Source organism: Eptesicus fuscus, chromosome 15 (assembly GCF_027574615.1).
Source record: "Eptesicus fuscus isolate TK198812 chromosome 15, DD_ASM_mEF_20220401, whole genome shotgun sequence".
Classification (NCBI taxonomy): Eukaryota; Metazoa; Chordata; class Mammalia; order Chiroptera; family Vespertilionidae; genus Eptesicus; species Eptesicus fuscus.
The window spans coordinates 69,340,441-69,358,153 of NC_072487.1; the positions used below are offsets into that span (position 1 = coordinate 69,340,441).

Here is a 17,713-nt window from a genome sequence, read left to right on the forward strand (position 1 = left end):
TAGGGAACGATGGGAACACTCCGAATGCAAGCTCCCAGGCGCCGGCCAAGCAGGCCTGCCCACGGTGCAGGCTCAGGCCTGCTCTGTGATGCTGAGACCATCTCTCTCGTGTTTGGACCCCAACAAGATAAGGGACAGAGGTCCTGGTTTCCACAGGACAGAACCCAGGGCTAGAAAAGGAAAGGCATTTATTCCTCTCCTCTGTGAATGGGTCCCGAGAGGAAGCAAGTGCTGGGTAACGGGAGGGTGTCCCTCACTGCCCCTCCTGCTAACGCTGCGTCCCTCTCTCCCCTCTCTCTCTAGGCGCTCAAGGGCTCCAAGAAGCTGGTGATGTCGGTGTACTCGGCGGGACGCATCCCCGGGGGCTACGTCACCAACCACATCTACACCTGGGTGGACCCGCAGGGCCGCAGCATCTCCCCGCCCTCCAGCCTGCCCCGGCCCCACAGCGGTGCCCTGAGGCGTGAGGGTGACCGGAGGAGCACCCTGCACCTGCTGCAAGGCGGCGATGAGAAAAAGGTGAGCTTGGCAGGCCGACCTGAGGCGGGGTCTGTGAGGGAGGCCGGCCCCTGAGACCCGTCTTCTTGCTAAGCCCAGCACAGGGAAGCCTTTTAGAGGCTGGAAGGAGGGCTTGGTCCCGTCGGGGTTCTGTTCGTTCTTTTTGACCTGTGCAGGCTGTGTTACAGTGCAGACCAAGGTGCTGCAGCAAAGCCTGTGACGTAAATAAGATCGGGTATCTCTCCTGTCACAGCGAAACCGAGGGGACAGTGTAGGCTGGAGGGCAGCGCTGTTCCACATCTTATTCTGGGGCCCGATTCCCTCCACTGCTGTCCTCTAGAACAAAGCTCAGAGCTTCCCTTTAAACTAGAAATGACTTAACTTCTCAGCAGTTCTGACCCAGGCGCTTAGCCACGCTTGCTGCCAGGACTTCATGCCCTAGAGCAGTGGTTGGCAAACTGTGGCTCGAGAGCCACAGGTTGAGAACCGCTGCTGTAGAGCCTGAGACCATCGGAAAACACAGATGTTTACATTACGATTCATAACAGTAGCAAAATTACAGTTATGAAGTAGCAACGAAAATAATTTTATGGTTGGGGGTCACCATGACATGAGGAACTGTATTAAAGGGTCGCGGCATTAAAAAGGTTGAGAACCACTGCCCTAGAGGGAACCGGTTGCAGGGCTGGTCTGGGCTGTAAGGAACAGAAACCGGTCCTGGTCACCTCCACAGAGGAAGAATTTGCTGGCAGGGTGTGGCAGTCCCAGAAGTGAAGCCGAGAAACTGGGGGTGCAGCCTCCAGAAGAAAGGGATCTCCTCCCTTTCAGTTCTCTGCATCCTTCCCCTCAACATTCATATTCCAGGGCGGTGCACCGGATTGGCTGGTGGGGAGGGCTGGGCAGTTTGATTGACAGAACCACCAAGACTGTCCCTGGTGGGGGAGGGGTTGTCCAAAGCCCCACGGGATGTGGTAACCTGAAGAGGGACAGGGCCATCAATAGATGCCCTCTACAGAGCCCGCCTCTCCCCGGACGGATTCTTAAAATATTGTGGAAAGGACTGGGAGATGGTGGTCCCCCTGGTGTTTTAAACTTCACTCTGGGGGCTGTCTGCATCCCACCCCCCCGCCCTCACCCCCCCACCCCACTCCCTGTCGCTTCTGGCACTAGGAATGTCACACCTGCAAGCAGCTCTCTGGTCCTTCAGAACCTTGACACCGGCAGCCTGGAGGCCACAGCGCGCCTTCCCTCTGGAGACTTCCTCAGCTTTCCTTTCCTGTCGAGAGGACCGTAACATTTATTTAATGTTTTGTGTTCTTTGTGCTCAAACATCGATCTGCAGGCGAGACAGAGATGGCAGCCGCCTCTGTGCCAGGCGAGAGGCAGTGGGTAGCCAGCTGGTAGGCACCACTGGATCCGCCTGGGCTTCTTCCAGGGAGGCAGGGCTGGGTGGGGGTCGGCCCCCTCGCCCCCCAGGCAACCTTGCTCTCTGGCCGTCTTGAGAAAGCAGCGGTGCCTGTGGCCTTGACTCATTTCCAAGTCCGGCCTTCCAGGGTGAGGCAGAGAACTGGCTTTATCCTTTTCTCCAGCCCCGTCCCTCGGGGTAGGACATAATCTTAGAGTAGGAATTCTCGCTGGTGGAGGGCTGGCTGGGGGTGCTGGGCTCTGTACTTACAGCATCTGATTGAATCCTCGGACTGCCCTGCAGGGCAGGTGTCCTTATCCACATTTTACAGGTGAGGGATCGGAGACTCAGCACTCGGCACCTAGGACCCATGCAGCGAGGCCCCCTGAACTTAGCGAGGTCCTAGTGTGCCTGAGGCTGTTGTGGGAAGTGGGAATAGGAGGTCCTGGGAGGAGTGAGATAATAACCCAAAAATGAACATAAGTTAGCAAGAGTATTAAAGTGGTAAAGACGGACGGAAGGAGTGAAATCAGGAGAGGGGAGAGAGAGCGACGGGGAGGGAGGCACTGCTTGGGATGAGGTGGTCAGGTAGGGCCTCTCCGAGGAGCCGGTTCCGGAGTGAAACCGAGAGAGGAAGAGAAAGCCACCGTGTGCCTTCTGGGGGCTGAAAGCCCCAGGCAGCAAGGACAGCACATGCAAAGGCCCTAAGGTGGGAACAAGCGTGGCATCTCAGGGCTGAGCGAGGAGGACCCTGCCCCTGGAATTGAGTGGACGGGAGGGTGGGGAGGAGAGAAGGTGACCTCTGGGAGTCTAGGGGTGACTACGTAGGAATGCAGAAGAGAGAGGCTGAGAGAATTGGGCTCCCCGGAGGCCCATGCTTCAGAAGGCAGCAAAGACCCTAGCCACCCCAAGGAGGCCTTCACAGACCTCAGCGCTCCCGATGGCAGCTTCTGCCCTGTCCTCGTGTCTCCTCTCGATGGTACAACATGGAAACCCCCACGTCCTTGTTGAGCAGGGCCCTGGGGAAGTGTCTCTGGAGCCCTCACTCTGGCTCCCTGGGCCTGGCCCTTCTGCCCAGTGGCCTGGTCGCATCTAATATTCTAAATAGCCGTGACCCGACTCCCGGGTGGACTTCCCACCCAAACTTCAGAAATCCTAACACAGCCCCAGTGGGGACGCACCGTCTAGGAAATGAGTGCTCAGGGCAATCGTGACATAAAAATCACACGTGGGACAAAATCGCCTTTGGAAACTCTCCCAGCTCCCTCTGAAGTTGGGTCTCTTTTTCAGCCCTTCCAGTGATGCTCCTTCCACACCGGGGTGTGAGCACCGTGGTGAGGCGGCAGGGAGGCACAGGAGGGAGGAAGAACTTAGTAGCTCTCTGCAAATCAGACCTCTCTGCTCTCAGGACCCTGTCACACCCCCAGAGGAGAAGAGGGGCTCCTTGTGCCAGGGTCCCATTCTGGGCTAACCCTCAGCCTCTACAGCTGCAACAAACAAGGACAGAATTGCAGCTGGGGGTTCAACAGGCTCGTGTCCACGTGGCAGAAAGGATAAGACTCTGGAGCCAGGGTGCCTGGGTTCAAATCCTGCCTCCACCACTTACCAGCAGGATGACCTTGTACAAGTGATATAACCTCTCCGGGCTTCAGTCTCTCCTCCGTAAAATGAAGACAATAATAGGGCCTACTCTCCCCACTGCTGTGCCAGTTCTGTGGCGGTAAGGATCTTGGTTCTGTGCCCTGGTGGTGCCTAGCACAGCACAGGCTCTCAGTAACTATCGAGTGAATGAATGAATGAATGAATGAAGACGAAAACAACTTGGCAACTGGCCAGTACATTCTAGAAGCTCAGTAAACATTTGCTGGGTTTGCATATAAGTCCTGTTTAGATTAAACACATGCGTATACTGTTCTTTGCAGAGTTAACCAGTTAACGGCCACGATATTTTGAATTTAATTTAAAAAGGTCCGCTGCTTGCGTCTCTAGACGCTTATGGCGTACACATGGTTCACAGAGGATATAACTTGGTGGTTCTCATGACCCCTCCTTGGGTTCCGTTAATTTGCTAGAGCAACTCACAGAACTCAGGAAAACAGCTTGCTTACCGTTTACCCGTTTGTTGTAAAAGGATTGGATAAAGGCTACAGATGAACATCCAGATGGAAGAGATGTGGGGGAGGGACGCAGAGCTCCTGTGCTCTCTCCAGATGTGCCCCTCTCTCCAGATGTGCCCCTCTCCCTTTACCTTCACGTGTTCACCAACCCGAAGTTCCCTGCACCCTTACCATTGGGACTTTATGGAGGTTCCTCACATAGGCCCGATCAGTTAACTCCCCTTCCAGCCCCTCTCCCTCTCTGGAGCATGGGGGTGGGAGGTGAAAATTCCAAACTCCTCATCATGGTTTGGTCTTCCTGGTGACCAGGCCCCAGGCGGGAGCCATCCAGGGACCCACCCAGAGTCACCTCATTGGGACAAAAGACGCTCCTACTGCTCTCACCACTTAGGGATTTACACGGACAGCACAGGCTCTCAGTAACTATCGAGTGAGTGAATGAATGAGCTCAGGAGCTCAGGGCTAGGAATGGGGTTGAAGACCAACTATATATATTTCTTGTTATAAATCACAGTATCACACCTGGTTTTAGCACTTCCCGACCGTGTGGCCTTGAGAGGGTCACTTAACCTTGGGTGAGCCACTTAGGTTTCCCGCTCCTGGGTTTGGGGATGGTCACGGCAGCCATGTGGGACTGTCTCAAGGATCACTGGTCATGTGTGTAAGCACAGAGCACAGTGTCCGGGATATAGTCATTAATTCCAGTGACAACCATCGCTTACCGAATGCCACCTCGGCGCTAGGTACCTTTCGTATATTTTTGCCCCCAAATGCTTATTGACATCATCTCCTGGGGTTGCTCATATTGCTTCCTGGGCAGGGTCGGGGTTCTAGGCCAGGCAGGAAGGGGGATGGCGGTGCCTGCTCCTTGTAGGTTGTGTGCGAGGATTTCACTGATGGGGGAACTGAAGGTCAGAGAAGTGATGGGCCTTGCCCCACGATTGCCCATGAGTAAAGGGCAGAAGCAGGATTTGAACTCGGGCCTTCAGGGGTCAGTGTGGTGCTCTGCTAGCTGTTGGCTGTGACCGTGGCCACATCCTTTCATCCTCCAGCCTCAGTTTTCTCATCTGGAAAATGGGGATGGTAAGAATAAAGCCGTAGAGGAGGAGAGGGGATGAAATGAGGTAATTAATGCATGTGAAGTGCCTGGGATTTAGGAAATGCATCTAGTCACCAGCTAATCTAGTGAGTTATTACTACTCCGTTCCTATTATTGGTGGGCGTGGTGGTCTTTTCGGGGAGCCAGGCTGCCTCCCCTGACTGTCCTTTCCCGTCTGTGAATCTTGTTTCCTACCAAACGCCAGCTGAATTTCCCCCAGGTGATTGAGGCCGATTACTGTGTGGTTGATGGGACTATTATTACAGTTCTGTAATAAAGACTCCGTTTTATTCCCTGCGAAGGATTTATGGGGAGGTGGCGGCAAGGCGGGAGGTTTGTTTTCATCCTTAGTATTCAGAGGGTGAGCCGCAGACGACTCCTGCCATCTGTGTGTTCCTGGGCTCCTCTGGGCTCTCTCCCCAGAACCTTTGTGTCCTGGAGCTGGAGGGACCAGGTGGGGGGTGGGGCTGGGGGTGTTGGGGGGCAAGAGAACAGACCCCAGGTCACCCAGTGAGCAGGGCTGAGTTCGGCTGGTTCCAGGCCTAAAGGCACAATATGGAAGACGGGGTTTGTTCTACCTGGCAAAGTGGGGGTTCCAGGTGGGGACCGCCCACTCATCCTCAGCCCGCCTCGCTGGCCTGAGTCCTGCCTCTGCCCTCTCGCCTATTTTAAGTGCACACCCTCCCCTGTAGGATCTCCAGAAAGGGGCCCTCTCTCCTGTTTCCTCCCCAGTAGTCTTTCTAAAACCCCAGGCTGAGCCTCTCTCCCCTGCGTAAGGCCCAGGCGTGGCCTCGCTCACAGCCCCGCACATAGGCTAGTCTTGTTTCTCCCTCTCCCTCCCTGCCGCCTCCATACGAACAGAATCCTGCGGTGACCCCAGGGGCTGTGCACTATCCAGATTCCAGCTTCGGAGCTTCTGCCCTCTCCTTGCCCGGGCCCCCTCAGCCTTTAGGATCCCAAGGCCCTACTATTTCCAGGAGGCTCCCCCTCCCATCTCATCAGAGACGTCCCTTTCTCCAGGAAACCTCCCTGACCACCTCACTCCCCAGTCAGGGCCACTGTCCCTTCTCTGCACCCACACGGTCCCCGAGCCACCCACCACGCTCTGGTCACACTGTTTACTGGTCCCGCTGCCCCTCCAGACTGAGACCCTTGCGAGCAGGACTGTCTGGGGCATGTGTGGGTCCCCTGGCCCACACTGGGTCTGGGCGCCCCCTGTGTTTGTAGAATTAAGGGCTACTGAAGCAGCGCCCCTGTGCTATGTCAGGATGGATGGCAGAGGCGGAAGGCCCTGGGGAGGCAGGAGACCCTAGGGTGGCGGGTTGTGGCACCCCAAGCCTGGACTCAGCCTTGATCCTGAGGAGGGAGCTGGGAGATGAGGGAGACCCAGGCCCCGAGCAGGCCCTCCCTGATGGAAGGATGTGGTTAAGGGCAGCCAGTGGAGGCAGAGAGAGTCCAGGGCCCGCGGTGGGAAGAAGGAGTGGCACCTGGAGTGCTGAGGAGCTCTCGGATGAGCATCAGGGCATCCCTAGCGGTCATCTCCCTCAGCGCCTCCCTTTTCCTGCACGTGTAACTGCAGCCCAGGGGAGAGCGGCTTCCCCAGGTCCCTCCGCAAGTCGGAGGCAGAGCTGGGGCAGGAGCTGCCATGTCCCCGGGGATCTTGCGGACCTGAATCCACGTGCCCCTCAGGGACTGGGAGTGACTGCAGCCTGCTGCCCCCCAAAGTTCATGGCCCTCAGTGCTGTGTCCTGTCCCTCCTGCAGGTGAACCTGGTGCTGGGGGACGGCCGGTCCCTGGGCCTCACCATCCGCGGGGGAGCAGAGTACGGCCTCGGCATCTACGTCACCGGCGTGGACCCGGGCTCCGAAGCAGAAAGCAGCGGGCTCAAGGTGAGGGCCCCCCCCCCCCCGACTCCCACGGCAGGGGATGGGGTGCTGGGCTGCAGGCGTGGGGGAGGGAGGGACCACCTGAGCCACGCGGGGAGCTCTCGGAGGCTGATTGCAGTCAGACTTCCAGCAGCGCAGTCAGCATCCACCTTGGGGACTGGCCCCAGCCGGAGCCCTTCCCCGGCTGCATCCTCTCATTCACGGCGCAGAGCGAGCGGCAGGAGCTCTGTCCCACCTCCCACGCCCCGAGATCCCCGCTGTCCTCGGCGCAGGGTGCCTCCCACATGGTGCTGGGCACCCGGCCAGCCGGGCTCTTCGTGGCTGCTGTTTTGCAAACACTGCTGATGGGCTGCGGTGGCCCTGACTTCAGAGTTTATTACGGTGCTTGGAGCGGGAAGAGGAGAGAAAGCCGCGAGCTGGGCTGGGGTTGTACTGGGGCAGCTTCGGGGCTGGCATTTGATCCAGGGCAACCAGCAGTTATTGAAATAATAACATTAATTCACGTCTTAAAGAGGGCTCCCTGTGTGCCCAGCATTCGTAATTGACTTCACAGGTATCATCTCCTGGAACCTTCACGCTATCCTGTGGGGTAGGTCCTTCTTACCCACGTTTTCCAGCTGGGTAAACTGAGGCATGGAGAGGTTAAGCAGGCTTACCCAAGGTTGCACAGCCAGTGGGGCCCAGGCAGTCTTGATTCCATGTGAGGCCGTGGAGCGCAGCCTGAGCTGAGACTGTGTCTCCATAACAAAGGGCCTGAATGCCCCACAATGGGGGGGACCTGATCCTCTACGCAGAGGAGAGGAAAGGTCACGGCGGGTCAGAGCGGTGTTCAGGGGTCCTCCGGAGCCAGGCTGTGAGGTCCGGCTGGAGTGGTGGACAGACAGGCCTCTGTCGTGTCAGCTTCTCTTAGGAAAGACAGTGTAGCGGGCAGAGCTCTGTGTTTGGAGCCAGGAAGACTGGACTCAAATCCCAGATTGCGCTTTTGCTTTAATAGCTGTGTGACCTTGGAGAACCCCTTCACCTCTCTGGGATTCCCGTCCTTTTCCCGGGGAATCATAAAAAATGACATGTCTTTCTCAGGATTACTGAACTCACAGTAAGGTTAGTAACAGAGGTTAAATATTGAATGTCTAAGTTATGGACTGAATGTGTCCCCCCCAAATTCATGTGTGTCAATGCTAACCCCCAGTTTGGTGGTGCCAGGAGGTGGGGCCTCTGGGAGGTGCTTAGGTCCTGAGGGTGGAGCCTCATGAATGGGATTCGTGCCCTTAAAAAGGAGACCCCGAGAGCCCTCTCCACTATGAGGGCATCAGGAGAAGTTGGTACTCTGCAACCTGGGAGAGTTCTCACCAGAACCTGACTAGGTGGCACCCTGACCTCGGACTTGCAGCCTCCAGCACGGGGAGGAGAGAGGGCATAAATGTTGCTTCTGAGCCACCCAGTTGCTTTGTTACACAGCTGGGACTGACTGAGACAAACTGTTCTTTCCCAAGTGCTTTAAGCCTCCCGGCACCGCTGTTAAATGCCTTCTTTCGCTGGCCCATTGCACAGGCACAGCCTCAGACAGTTTGCACAGCTAGCGAGAGGGAAAGCCAGGATTCGCCTTTGGGAATCGGGGTCCTGGTGCTGAACTGTGCTCGGAACCAGGCCAGCGGGTGGGTAGTAGGTGCTCCACAGAGGCCGGCTGGTTCTAGGTGGTTCTGAAATGCCCCGGGTCTGGGCGCTTGCTGTGCTCTCGGCCAGTTGAGATGGTACCTTGTTGGGTCTCCAAGAGGAAACAGTCTCCTGGTAGTCTGTATGCAGATTGTGTTCAATAAATGTGTTACTTTGAAATAATTTTAGATGTACTGAAAAGTTGCAAAGACAGTTCCCCTTTTCCTTCATCTAGCTTCCCCTGATATTAACATCTTGTATAAGCAGGGTGCATTTGCCAAGACAGGAGCTGACATTATTGGTGCTATACTGCTAAACCCATTCCAACTTCATATTCAGAGTTCACAGTTTTCCCACTTTTGTTCTAGAATACAGTCTAATCCAGCACACCACGTTGCATTTAGCCTACAATTTTAATTCCATTTATTTCCCCCCAAATTACAAAAAAAAAAAAAAAAAAAAGTTTGAAGGTAGTTTCAAAACACAAAGTAAAGATGCCTTTTTTTTTTTTTTTTTTTTAATGAGTGAGAAAATTGGGAGGAAGAACAATGGGGCAGAGGGAAGAGAGAAAGCCGGAGTGAGAATCTTTCCAGAACACTTGCGATGCGGATTGCACACCCAGCCACAGGCAGGACGCAGTTGGCTCTGAGCTTCCTGGCAGCCGCCGCAAAGAGGGCAGCAGGGGAGACACATTTGTAAGATGAGAACAAACCAGCTGTGCTTGAGAAGTCTGGTTTTTCCTCTTCCTGAGGCCGGAGAGCGGTTTCCCCCGGGCCCCTCCGAGGGGGGATGTTGTGTGATGACACGAGCAGTGTCCTCAGTGACAGGAGACACACGAATGGGCCCATACCATGTTGGTGAGGGATGCCTTCTGATGGAACCCTTGTTAAGAAAGGGGGAGGGAGTGTGCGGAGAGGACGCGCTGGCTCTGGCCTCAGGCGACCGTGCCAGCTCAAGGACGCCCATGGCCTCTTGCTAACGGGGAAGCACAGGCTGCAGGATCACACACCCAGCAGGACCTCACGCGTGTGAAATACGTACGTAACAATGCGCAGGCCTCTCCCACCATGTCAGCAGCGGTGATCTTGCCGTGAAGAGGTTATGGATGACTCTCCCTCTTCTTTATGTCCTTGCGCAGTGTCTGCACCGAGTATTACTTTCATAATCATGCGAACAGCTTCAGTAGGTGATTTCCATTTTGAAACAAGGCAGAGGAAAAGGATTCCGCACAAGTTTCCTGGCCACCTCAGTTGCTTCTCAGTTGCAGGCTATCGAAGGCTTTATTTATTTGCTCCTAAAACGCCCGCCTTCAGTAGAGGATTTCCATCTTCAGCGTCCACCCCAGGAAAGCACTCTGTGTTCCCCGCCGGCGTTTTACTTTGCCCTCCGCGCTCCCTGGGACAGCAGGCGCCTGCCTACACCCACTCGGCACCCAGGACCGATTAGTTCCCTTTATTGCCAATGCGCTTTCAGTGGAATTAGGCACATTGAAGTGGAAGAAAGGGGCTTGGCCGTGTGGGCGGTGGAGCCAAGAACAGGCTTTGTTTGTCAACAAGGCTCCTTGCTGCCGTGCAGAGCTTTCCCGGGGAGCAAGTGCTGCCTTCCGCCTGGCTCCCAGCGCCCACTTAGCTCCTCAGGGCCGTGTGGGTCCAGGGAAAGGGCAGGTCCCCTGCTGGGAAGGAAAGCTCCTCGGAGGGGGGCAGGCACCTCCCAGCGTGTGCCCTGGGCGCAGCCCTGGAGCTTGGAGCTCTCCCACCCGCCCTCCCGGTAGGGGCTGGCTCCCCTCCAGCACTTATTCCTTCAGCCTCTCTTGTTCCTGAGCACCTTCCCCTACAGCTTCAATCCCCACCAAAGAATGGGCCATAAAACCTTGTTTGTTCCTTTAAGGACAGCCAAGATCGACTAGCATTTAAAAAGAATAATGATGAGAGCAGTTGCTCTTTATTAACCAGCTATTATGGACCAAGTGCTGTGCCAAACGCTTTAGATACACTCTTATTTATTCCTCCCAATAGCCCTATGGCGGGCATTAATAGCACCGTTTAATGGATGAGCAGGTGAGGCTCAGAGAGGGGCAGTAACTTGCTCAGGATCGAGGGCCTCGCCCTTCAGGCCCTTTAAAGGCCACTTGCTTTCTTCTGTCACCGCCTTAGTACCCTAATTTGACCAAATCTCAAGAGACTGCAAAGAGAGGAAATAAAGGACATTTAGTCCTAAAAATCAGCAAGCAAGCTTCGGAAGCCCAGGGTGGCCCTCCCAGATCCTGCCTGGCCCCACGACCTGCACCCCTGAGGCCATCCCAGGGTGGGAGGCCCATTTGGTTTCTGCTGGTATCAGTGTGGACTCCTTTACATACAAGAAAAAATAGGTATGTAGATACATACACAGGCAGACACAGAAATAGAGATGTGTGTACCCATGAGCTACTACATATACATATAGTTCCTCTGGGAGGGAAGCAACCCAAGGCTGTTCCTTTCGGTTCCTCGCTGGCGCGCCAGCCCCGGCCCCACAGAGCCGGCTCGGGAGGAATCATGGCACAGCAGCCCCTGATTGCTTTGGGGACTTGAAAATCCCCTGGCTCTTTAAGCAAGAGGTGGGTAATAACTTTCATGTTATTGAGCTCCAGCTTAGAGGACGGGCTGTCTCTCCCAGAGGTGCAGGGGCCACCTTGCGCTCCCGGGGAGGGGCCACGAGCCCTGAACCTCAGAGACGGCATCTTGCTTCCCTTCCCAGGGACCGTGGAGCGGGGGCTGTGCTGCAGGTAGATTCCAGGCTCTCAACTACTAATGTCTATAATAATAACTAGAGGCCCAGTGCATGACATTCGTGCACTGAGGGGGGGGTCAGGGGGAGTCCCTCAGCCCAGCCTGCGCCCTCTCACAGTCCAGGACCCCTTCGGGGATGTCCACCTGCCGGCTGCAGTTGGACATCCCCCAGGGGGTCCTTAGCGCTGACGCGGAGGCGGGAGAGGCTCCCGCCACTGCAGCTGCGCCTGCCAGCCGTGAGCCCGGCTTCTGGCTGAGTGGTGCCCCCCTGTGGGAGCACACTGACCACCAGGGGGCAGCTCCTGCATCTGCCCCCTGGTGGTCAGTGCATGTCATAGCGACCGGTTGTTCTGCTGTTCGATCGATTTGCATATTAGGGTTTTATTTATTATATAGGATAATAATCTATATATATATATATATAAAGTAAAAGCCTAAGTGACCATTATGACCGGATGACAGCTATGATGTGCATTAACCACCAGGGGGCAGACGCTCAATGCAGGAGCTGCCCCCTGGTGGTCAGTGTGCTCCCACGGCCAACCTCTGCGGCCTGTCAACCTCCCGCAGTCCCTCCCCCAGGCCGGCTGGCCCCCATCGGCCTCCTGATCATTCCCGATTGGGACTGGGTGAGATGCCCCCGATCAGCCCTGATCGCTAGCCAGGCCGAGGGACCCCATCTGTGCATGGACTTGTGCACAGGACCTCTAGTAATAATAATAATAATAATAATAATAATGATGTCAGGACACAACGAGCTATGTATGTAAAATCCAGTGCCTGGCATATGATAAGCACCCCAAAATGGCAGCCCTAATTGTGTGAGTGTGGGTGCTGGTGGGTAAGACTGCTGGGTAAAGGCCTCTGAAAGTCTCAGGTAGCTGATGAGTCCGCACAGAGGGCGAACAGCTTTCCCAAGGAGCTGGGAGCTGACTTCTCCCCCGAGAAACCCGCACATGCTGGGACTGTGTTAGGCTCTCTCCCCTGGCTGAGCCGCCTTCTCCATCCTTCCTCGGTTGCTGTCTTGGCTGCATTTGTGAACTGGCCTCCGAATGGGAGCTTAATCAATTGTAGACCTTCAGTTTGCTTAGTCCTACTGCCTGGCTTTTAAAGCTCCTCCCTCCCCCTCCTTGGTCATAATTGCTCCCAGTTAGGCTACTGCCCAAGAGAGACCCACGTCGGACTTCTGACCTCCAGAACTGTAGGATAATAGGTCTGTGTTCTTTGAAGCCATTAAGTTTGTGGCACTTTGTCACAGCAGCTGTAGGAAACCGATACGGTACCTCCTGTTGCCCCACCGCCAAGCATGGTGCTGGCCCTTAGCGGGTACTTGGTTCTCATCTAGAAGGTCCAACATATTTACTCATTTGCCCAATCTTAGAGACAAAAGTCGTTTCAGAATTGCCTCATGCTTTCCACTGTGAAAAACGAACCTGCTAGGTGGAGGTTCTGATTTGTTAGCAATTCATTTTGTCTTTAAACTGAGGGTTTAGAGTCAAAGTATTATGTTGGGTTAGTTGTTTTCTTTTCCTCTTCAGCTTGGTTCTGTTGCTTATTTGCAATAGGTCCCTTCGTTTCCACTGGCGTTCAGTAGGGCTCAAAATGATCCCTTCTCCCCCACACCCCTTCTATTCACTCCTCCCGCTCCTTGCAGGTAGCTGAACAAACTAGTTCTGGGGTTATTCCTGTTTCTTTTTTGCTAAAGCAATTAGGTACATGTGTTCTTTCTCCGTTTCTTTACAAAAGGCAGTATGCTATAGGTATTATTTTGCACCTTAATTTTTAAAGTGGAACATCCTGGAAATCACTTCATGTCAGTGCACAGAAGTCTTTATTCTTCTTTGCGGCTGCTTGGTGCCGCACGGTGCGGCTCTGCCTGACTTGATTCAGCCACTCTCCTCTGTGGGCATTTAGGTTGTTTTCGGTACTTGACAGGTTTCACACCTGACGTGGAAGAGAAGGTGACTGAGGCACAGAGGGGTTAAGGAACTTACCCAAGGTCACACAGAGAGCAAGTGGCAGAGTCTGGGTTTAGACCCAGAGGGCAGACTCCTGGGTCTGTGCTCACAACCACACACCAGATGGCCTCTCACTTCGCCTGCATAACAGTGTAACAGTTGGTGGTCTCCTTCCTGAGTTTTGAGGGAAAGAAGGCTTAGCGTGGTAAAATTATTCTCCCTGGGCCTCAGGGAGAAAGAGGGGACCCTCCCCTGAGTGGGGTCCCTCCCAAGCCTGCTGAGCACTTTCCCCATGCACCTCAGGCCCAGAGGAAGTGAGTGCCTGCTGCTGGTTGGTTGGCCCGCTTTAGGGGAGATCAGTGTCCTGTCCTTGCTGCTGTCCCCGCATGCTCCCCTCAGAGCATCCCAGATCGGAGCCTGTCACTCGATGGGCTGTGGATGATGGAGGAGTCTTTCCTCTGCCTTGAAATGAAGGGCATTCCCATGGTCCGCCCTCCGTTCCTCCACCGCTGGTGATAAATAGGAGGCAGTGGTGACAAATAAAATCAAGCCACCTTTATTCGTTTATCCTTCCATGTCCTCCCCATCGGCGCCTGATGGCAGGCTGAGCAATATTGGACACTCCATCACTCTTTCACCTGTCTCTCCTTCCTCCGGAGGGTCGTGTCTTGAGGAGTTCTGGGCGGCGTGAGTTTTTCTTGGCTAATTATCCTGAGGGTCTGGGCTTTGGCCCCATACCCGTCCCCGTGCTTTCTGGGCCTCGGTCTCCCCATCTGCAGGGCTGGTGGACGCAGCCTCTTTGCCTCTTTACTTTTTGCCTTATTGACCCACGTCATCTAACTCAAAGCTGGCTTCGATCGGTAAGAAAAAGTAACATTTCAATGAATCAACGCATAGAGCTCTTAGGTTATTTTTTTTGGTGGGAGAGTGCAGGGGGCAGGGAAGTCAGATCAAGACCATTAAACATGCCAAATCCAAGTTCACAAACCAAAGGAAAAGGGGAAGCTAATGGAAGTGAGTGGAGAGGAGGAAGGGCGATCTCTCCTGTCCCTTCACCAGTTACTAAATGCCTCCTGCGTGCCAGGCACATGCTGGGATGAGGGTGGCACGGGGTGGAAGGAAGAATGTAGAAAGCTGGGCTCAGATGCTGGCTCCTTATTCACTTCCTATGTGACCAGTGACCTTGAGCAAATCAGTTGACATCCCAACCTGTCGCCTCCATTGGGAAGGGAAGCGAAGGACAAGCTATTGAAAGCCTCTCTCTACTGAGTGGTCCCCTTTGATTCTCACAAAAAGTATGGGTGGTGCCATGCCCACTTTACAGATGGGAACACTGAGTCTCGGACTGTACTTGAGAGCTGTGCAGGGCCACATGGCCTGGTTTCAGACCTAGGGACATGTTTCCATTGCACCCTAGGGATGGGGCTTCATAGCCCGCTGGCCCCTCAGGGCTGCTATGAGCAGCAGGGGACACCGGGTTTATTTGAAACTGGTCTGTGGACTCCAAATGACAGTGAGCAAGCAGGCAGACAGCTGTGCTGACAAGGTCCCCGGACCTTGGGAAGCTCCCCAACAAGTAGAGAATTTGAGAGAGAACTGGACACGGAGAAATGGGAGTCTCAGACCAACCCAGATGCTGACGAGGGCTGTGTGGGGACCCCAGGCCAGCCCCACCCAGAACTTCAGGTTTAAAACAGGCCCTGGAGGAAGAAGAAAGATAAGAGAGGATTGGAGAGAGATGAGGAAGACGGGCTCATGTACCCCTATTCAGCTGGGGTTTCCCGAGTATGGTTCCTACTTCACACCTGTTCCCCAGGTGGGTCACATGTGAGCTGCCTCTCACAAATCTGTATTTATTTATTTATTTATTTATTTATTTGGGGGAGGGGGAGATGGGCTCAGGTGTTCGGACCAGGGCCGGCTCCCAGGGCTCGGCTCTTGGGCTAGGCTCCATCTTTGGGGCTAGGCTCTGCCCTTCTGGAATGGGCTCGGCTGTTGGGGACCTCAAATCTGTGTTTATTGAACAGGCCTGAGGGGGAAATGTGACTAGCGCACCAAAACCTGTGACTTCTCAGATACTGATGCTCAGGATGAGGCTGGAGTAAGTGGTGTGCTGGGCATTCAGGGACCGCACACGGGACAGGTGCCGGCTCAGGGACAAGAAGTGAAGTTTGGTGACCATAGCGCAGACGCAGCCCCCAGCCCAGAAACCATTGGCCCCGTGGTGACTGACACGGCTCGCCAGCTTTAGCTAATAAAGATACAGGACGCCTGTTGACATCTGATTCCAGATAAACAACGAGTACATGTTTGTAGCAGACGTGTGTGCCGTGCAGTATTGGGACACTTCGCCTGCCCCACCAGCCTCGCCGTGCAGGGCCAGGTGGATGCTCATGGGATGGAGTTGCTCTTTCCTTTGCTCCGAGCCCCCTCCCAGCCCAGCCCTGCAGGGAGAGGCTTGCATATGCTAAATCCCATCTCGGAGGCTGCTTTTTAAATTAAACTGGGATGAAGTCACGTGTGTGGGGAAGATTAAAATGGATTCCCTTCGCTTAGCAAAAGCCCAAGCTGTTGAGAGGGATCCTTAGGAAAACAGCACTTCAGCTGATGAAAAGTGTGGCCTGGGCTTCGGCTGGGGGAGCAGCTGGACAGAGGGGCCTCTGCTACTCAGGAGGGAAGGGGGGAAGGCGAGGACCCACTGCCATGCCCTGAGTGCAAGTGGGCCCAGCAGGGCTCGCGTTTCCCCTTCCCTCGCAGTAATTTTCACCACAGCACTGCTGCTTGGCATTGAGAAAGCCACTGGCGAGAGGCTGGGAGGGGCTGCCGAGGCAAGGTGGGAAGTGGCAAAACCCATTCCTTCATGCAGAAGCACTTACTGAGCACTTGCCGTGTGCCAAGCCCTTTCCAAGGAGTCCACCTGGGGCTGCCCAAATTCTCAGGGGCCCAGGGTTCTCAATGAGGGAGCGCAGGGAGGCAGAGAGAGAGAGAACTGTGATATTGTTGGTGGCCGGGGAAACAGGTGCTGATGACTAGGAAATTGGAGGACAGTCCTGGGCTAGCACCCCTTTTTACACCCAAGGACATGGAGGCACAAAAGCCACTGGGGGATTTGCTTGAGCTCACACGGCATGGAGGGAGCAGAGTCAGCATTTGAACCTCGGTCTGATGGTCTTTGAAACTCTTTAATCATGATGCTTTGCTGCCTCCTGGATTGGGGGGGGGGGGTCATTGGATGTTTTTAAGAAAGGAGGGATGTCATGAAAGTAAAAAGTGGAGGAAAAAATATTAACTTGGTGCGAGGTCTGAGGCCAGTTTGGGTGTAAATGCCCGGAGGTGGGTGCTGGCTCAGGAGCCCAGGTGCGAGGAGAAAGGGACCCAGGTTAGGGGGCTGGAGGGGTGGAGGAAGGTGAAGGTTGGTGCAACTTCCTGAAGGATCTGCTCAGGGGAATGAAGGGTGGGTCGTCAGAGCTGGGTGCTGAGGGCAAGGCCAGGGCTGCTGGCAGGTCGGTGGCTTTGGACATGCTGGATTTGAAGAGATGCCACGTGTCCCCAGGCAGAGCTCCTGACAGCATTAGGGCCCTGGGGCCAGCCTGCGGGGTCTGCACCCTCGCTGTCCTCACCACTAGTTCTGTGACCACACCCTGTGTACTTAACCTCTCTGAGCCTCCGTGTTCTCTCTGGTGAGATGGAGAGCAATGATACCTGCTCTTAGGATGCTGAAGGTCCTATATAATAAAGAGGTAATACGTAAATTGACCCTCACACCCTCGCACAAGATGGCTGCCCATATGTGGTCAAAGATGACTGCCACAAGATGGTCAGCAAGGGAGGGTAGTTGGGGGCGATCAGGCCAGCAGGGGAGGGCAGTTGGGGGTGACCAGGCCTGCAGGGGAGGGCAGTTGGGGGTGACCAGGCTGGTAAGGGAGGGCAGTTAGGGCAACCAGGCCGGCAGGGGAGGGCAGTTGGGGGTGACCAGGCCTGCAGGAGGGGGCAGTTGGGGGTGATCAGGCTGGCCGGGAGGGCAGTTGGGGTTAATCGGGCATGCAGGGGAGCAGTTAGGCGTCAATCATGCTGGCAAGGGAGTGGTTAGAGGGTGATCAGGCTGGCAGGCAGGCAAGCAGTTGGGAGCCAGCAGTCCCAGATTGTGAGAGGGTGCAGGCTGGACTGAGGAACACCCCCCTCCCAGTGCATGAATTTCGTGCACCGGGCCTCTAGTATTAAATAAGGAAAAGAATATGTAAAGGGACAGAGAAGGTGCACAGTCAGCATCTGGGCAATTGTGGTTTGAAATTTGGGACTCCAGGCTGGTGTGATGTGCTGGTCTCCCCT

At 55.0% G+C, this 17,713-nt stretch overlaps 1 protein-coding gene across 4 annotated transcripts in view; it reads left to right on the forward strand.

Moving 5' to 3' along the window:
• WHRN (whirlin) overlaps nucleotides 1-17,713 on the forward strand; it is a 64,452-nt gene that overhangs the window by 22,960 nt on the left and 23,779 nt on the right. For all 4 annotated transcript variants that reach the window (XM_028161399.2, XM_028161400.2, XM_008152101.3 and 1 more), the window contains exons 2-3: nucleotides 304-519; nucleotides 6,883-7,008. In XM_028161399.2, coding sequence (XP_028017200.2) covers nucleotides 304-519; nucleotides 6,883-7,008 — 342 coding nt within the window. The remainder of the gene's footprint in view (nucleotides 1-303; nucleotides 520-6,882; nucleotides 7,009-17,713) is intronic.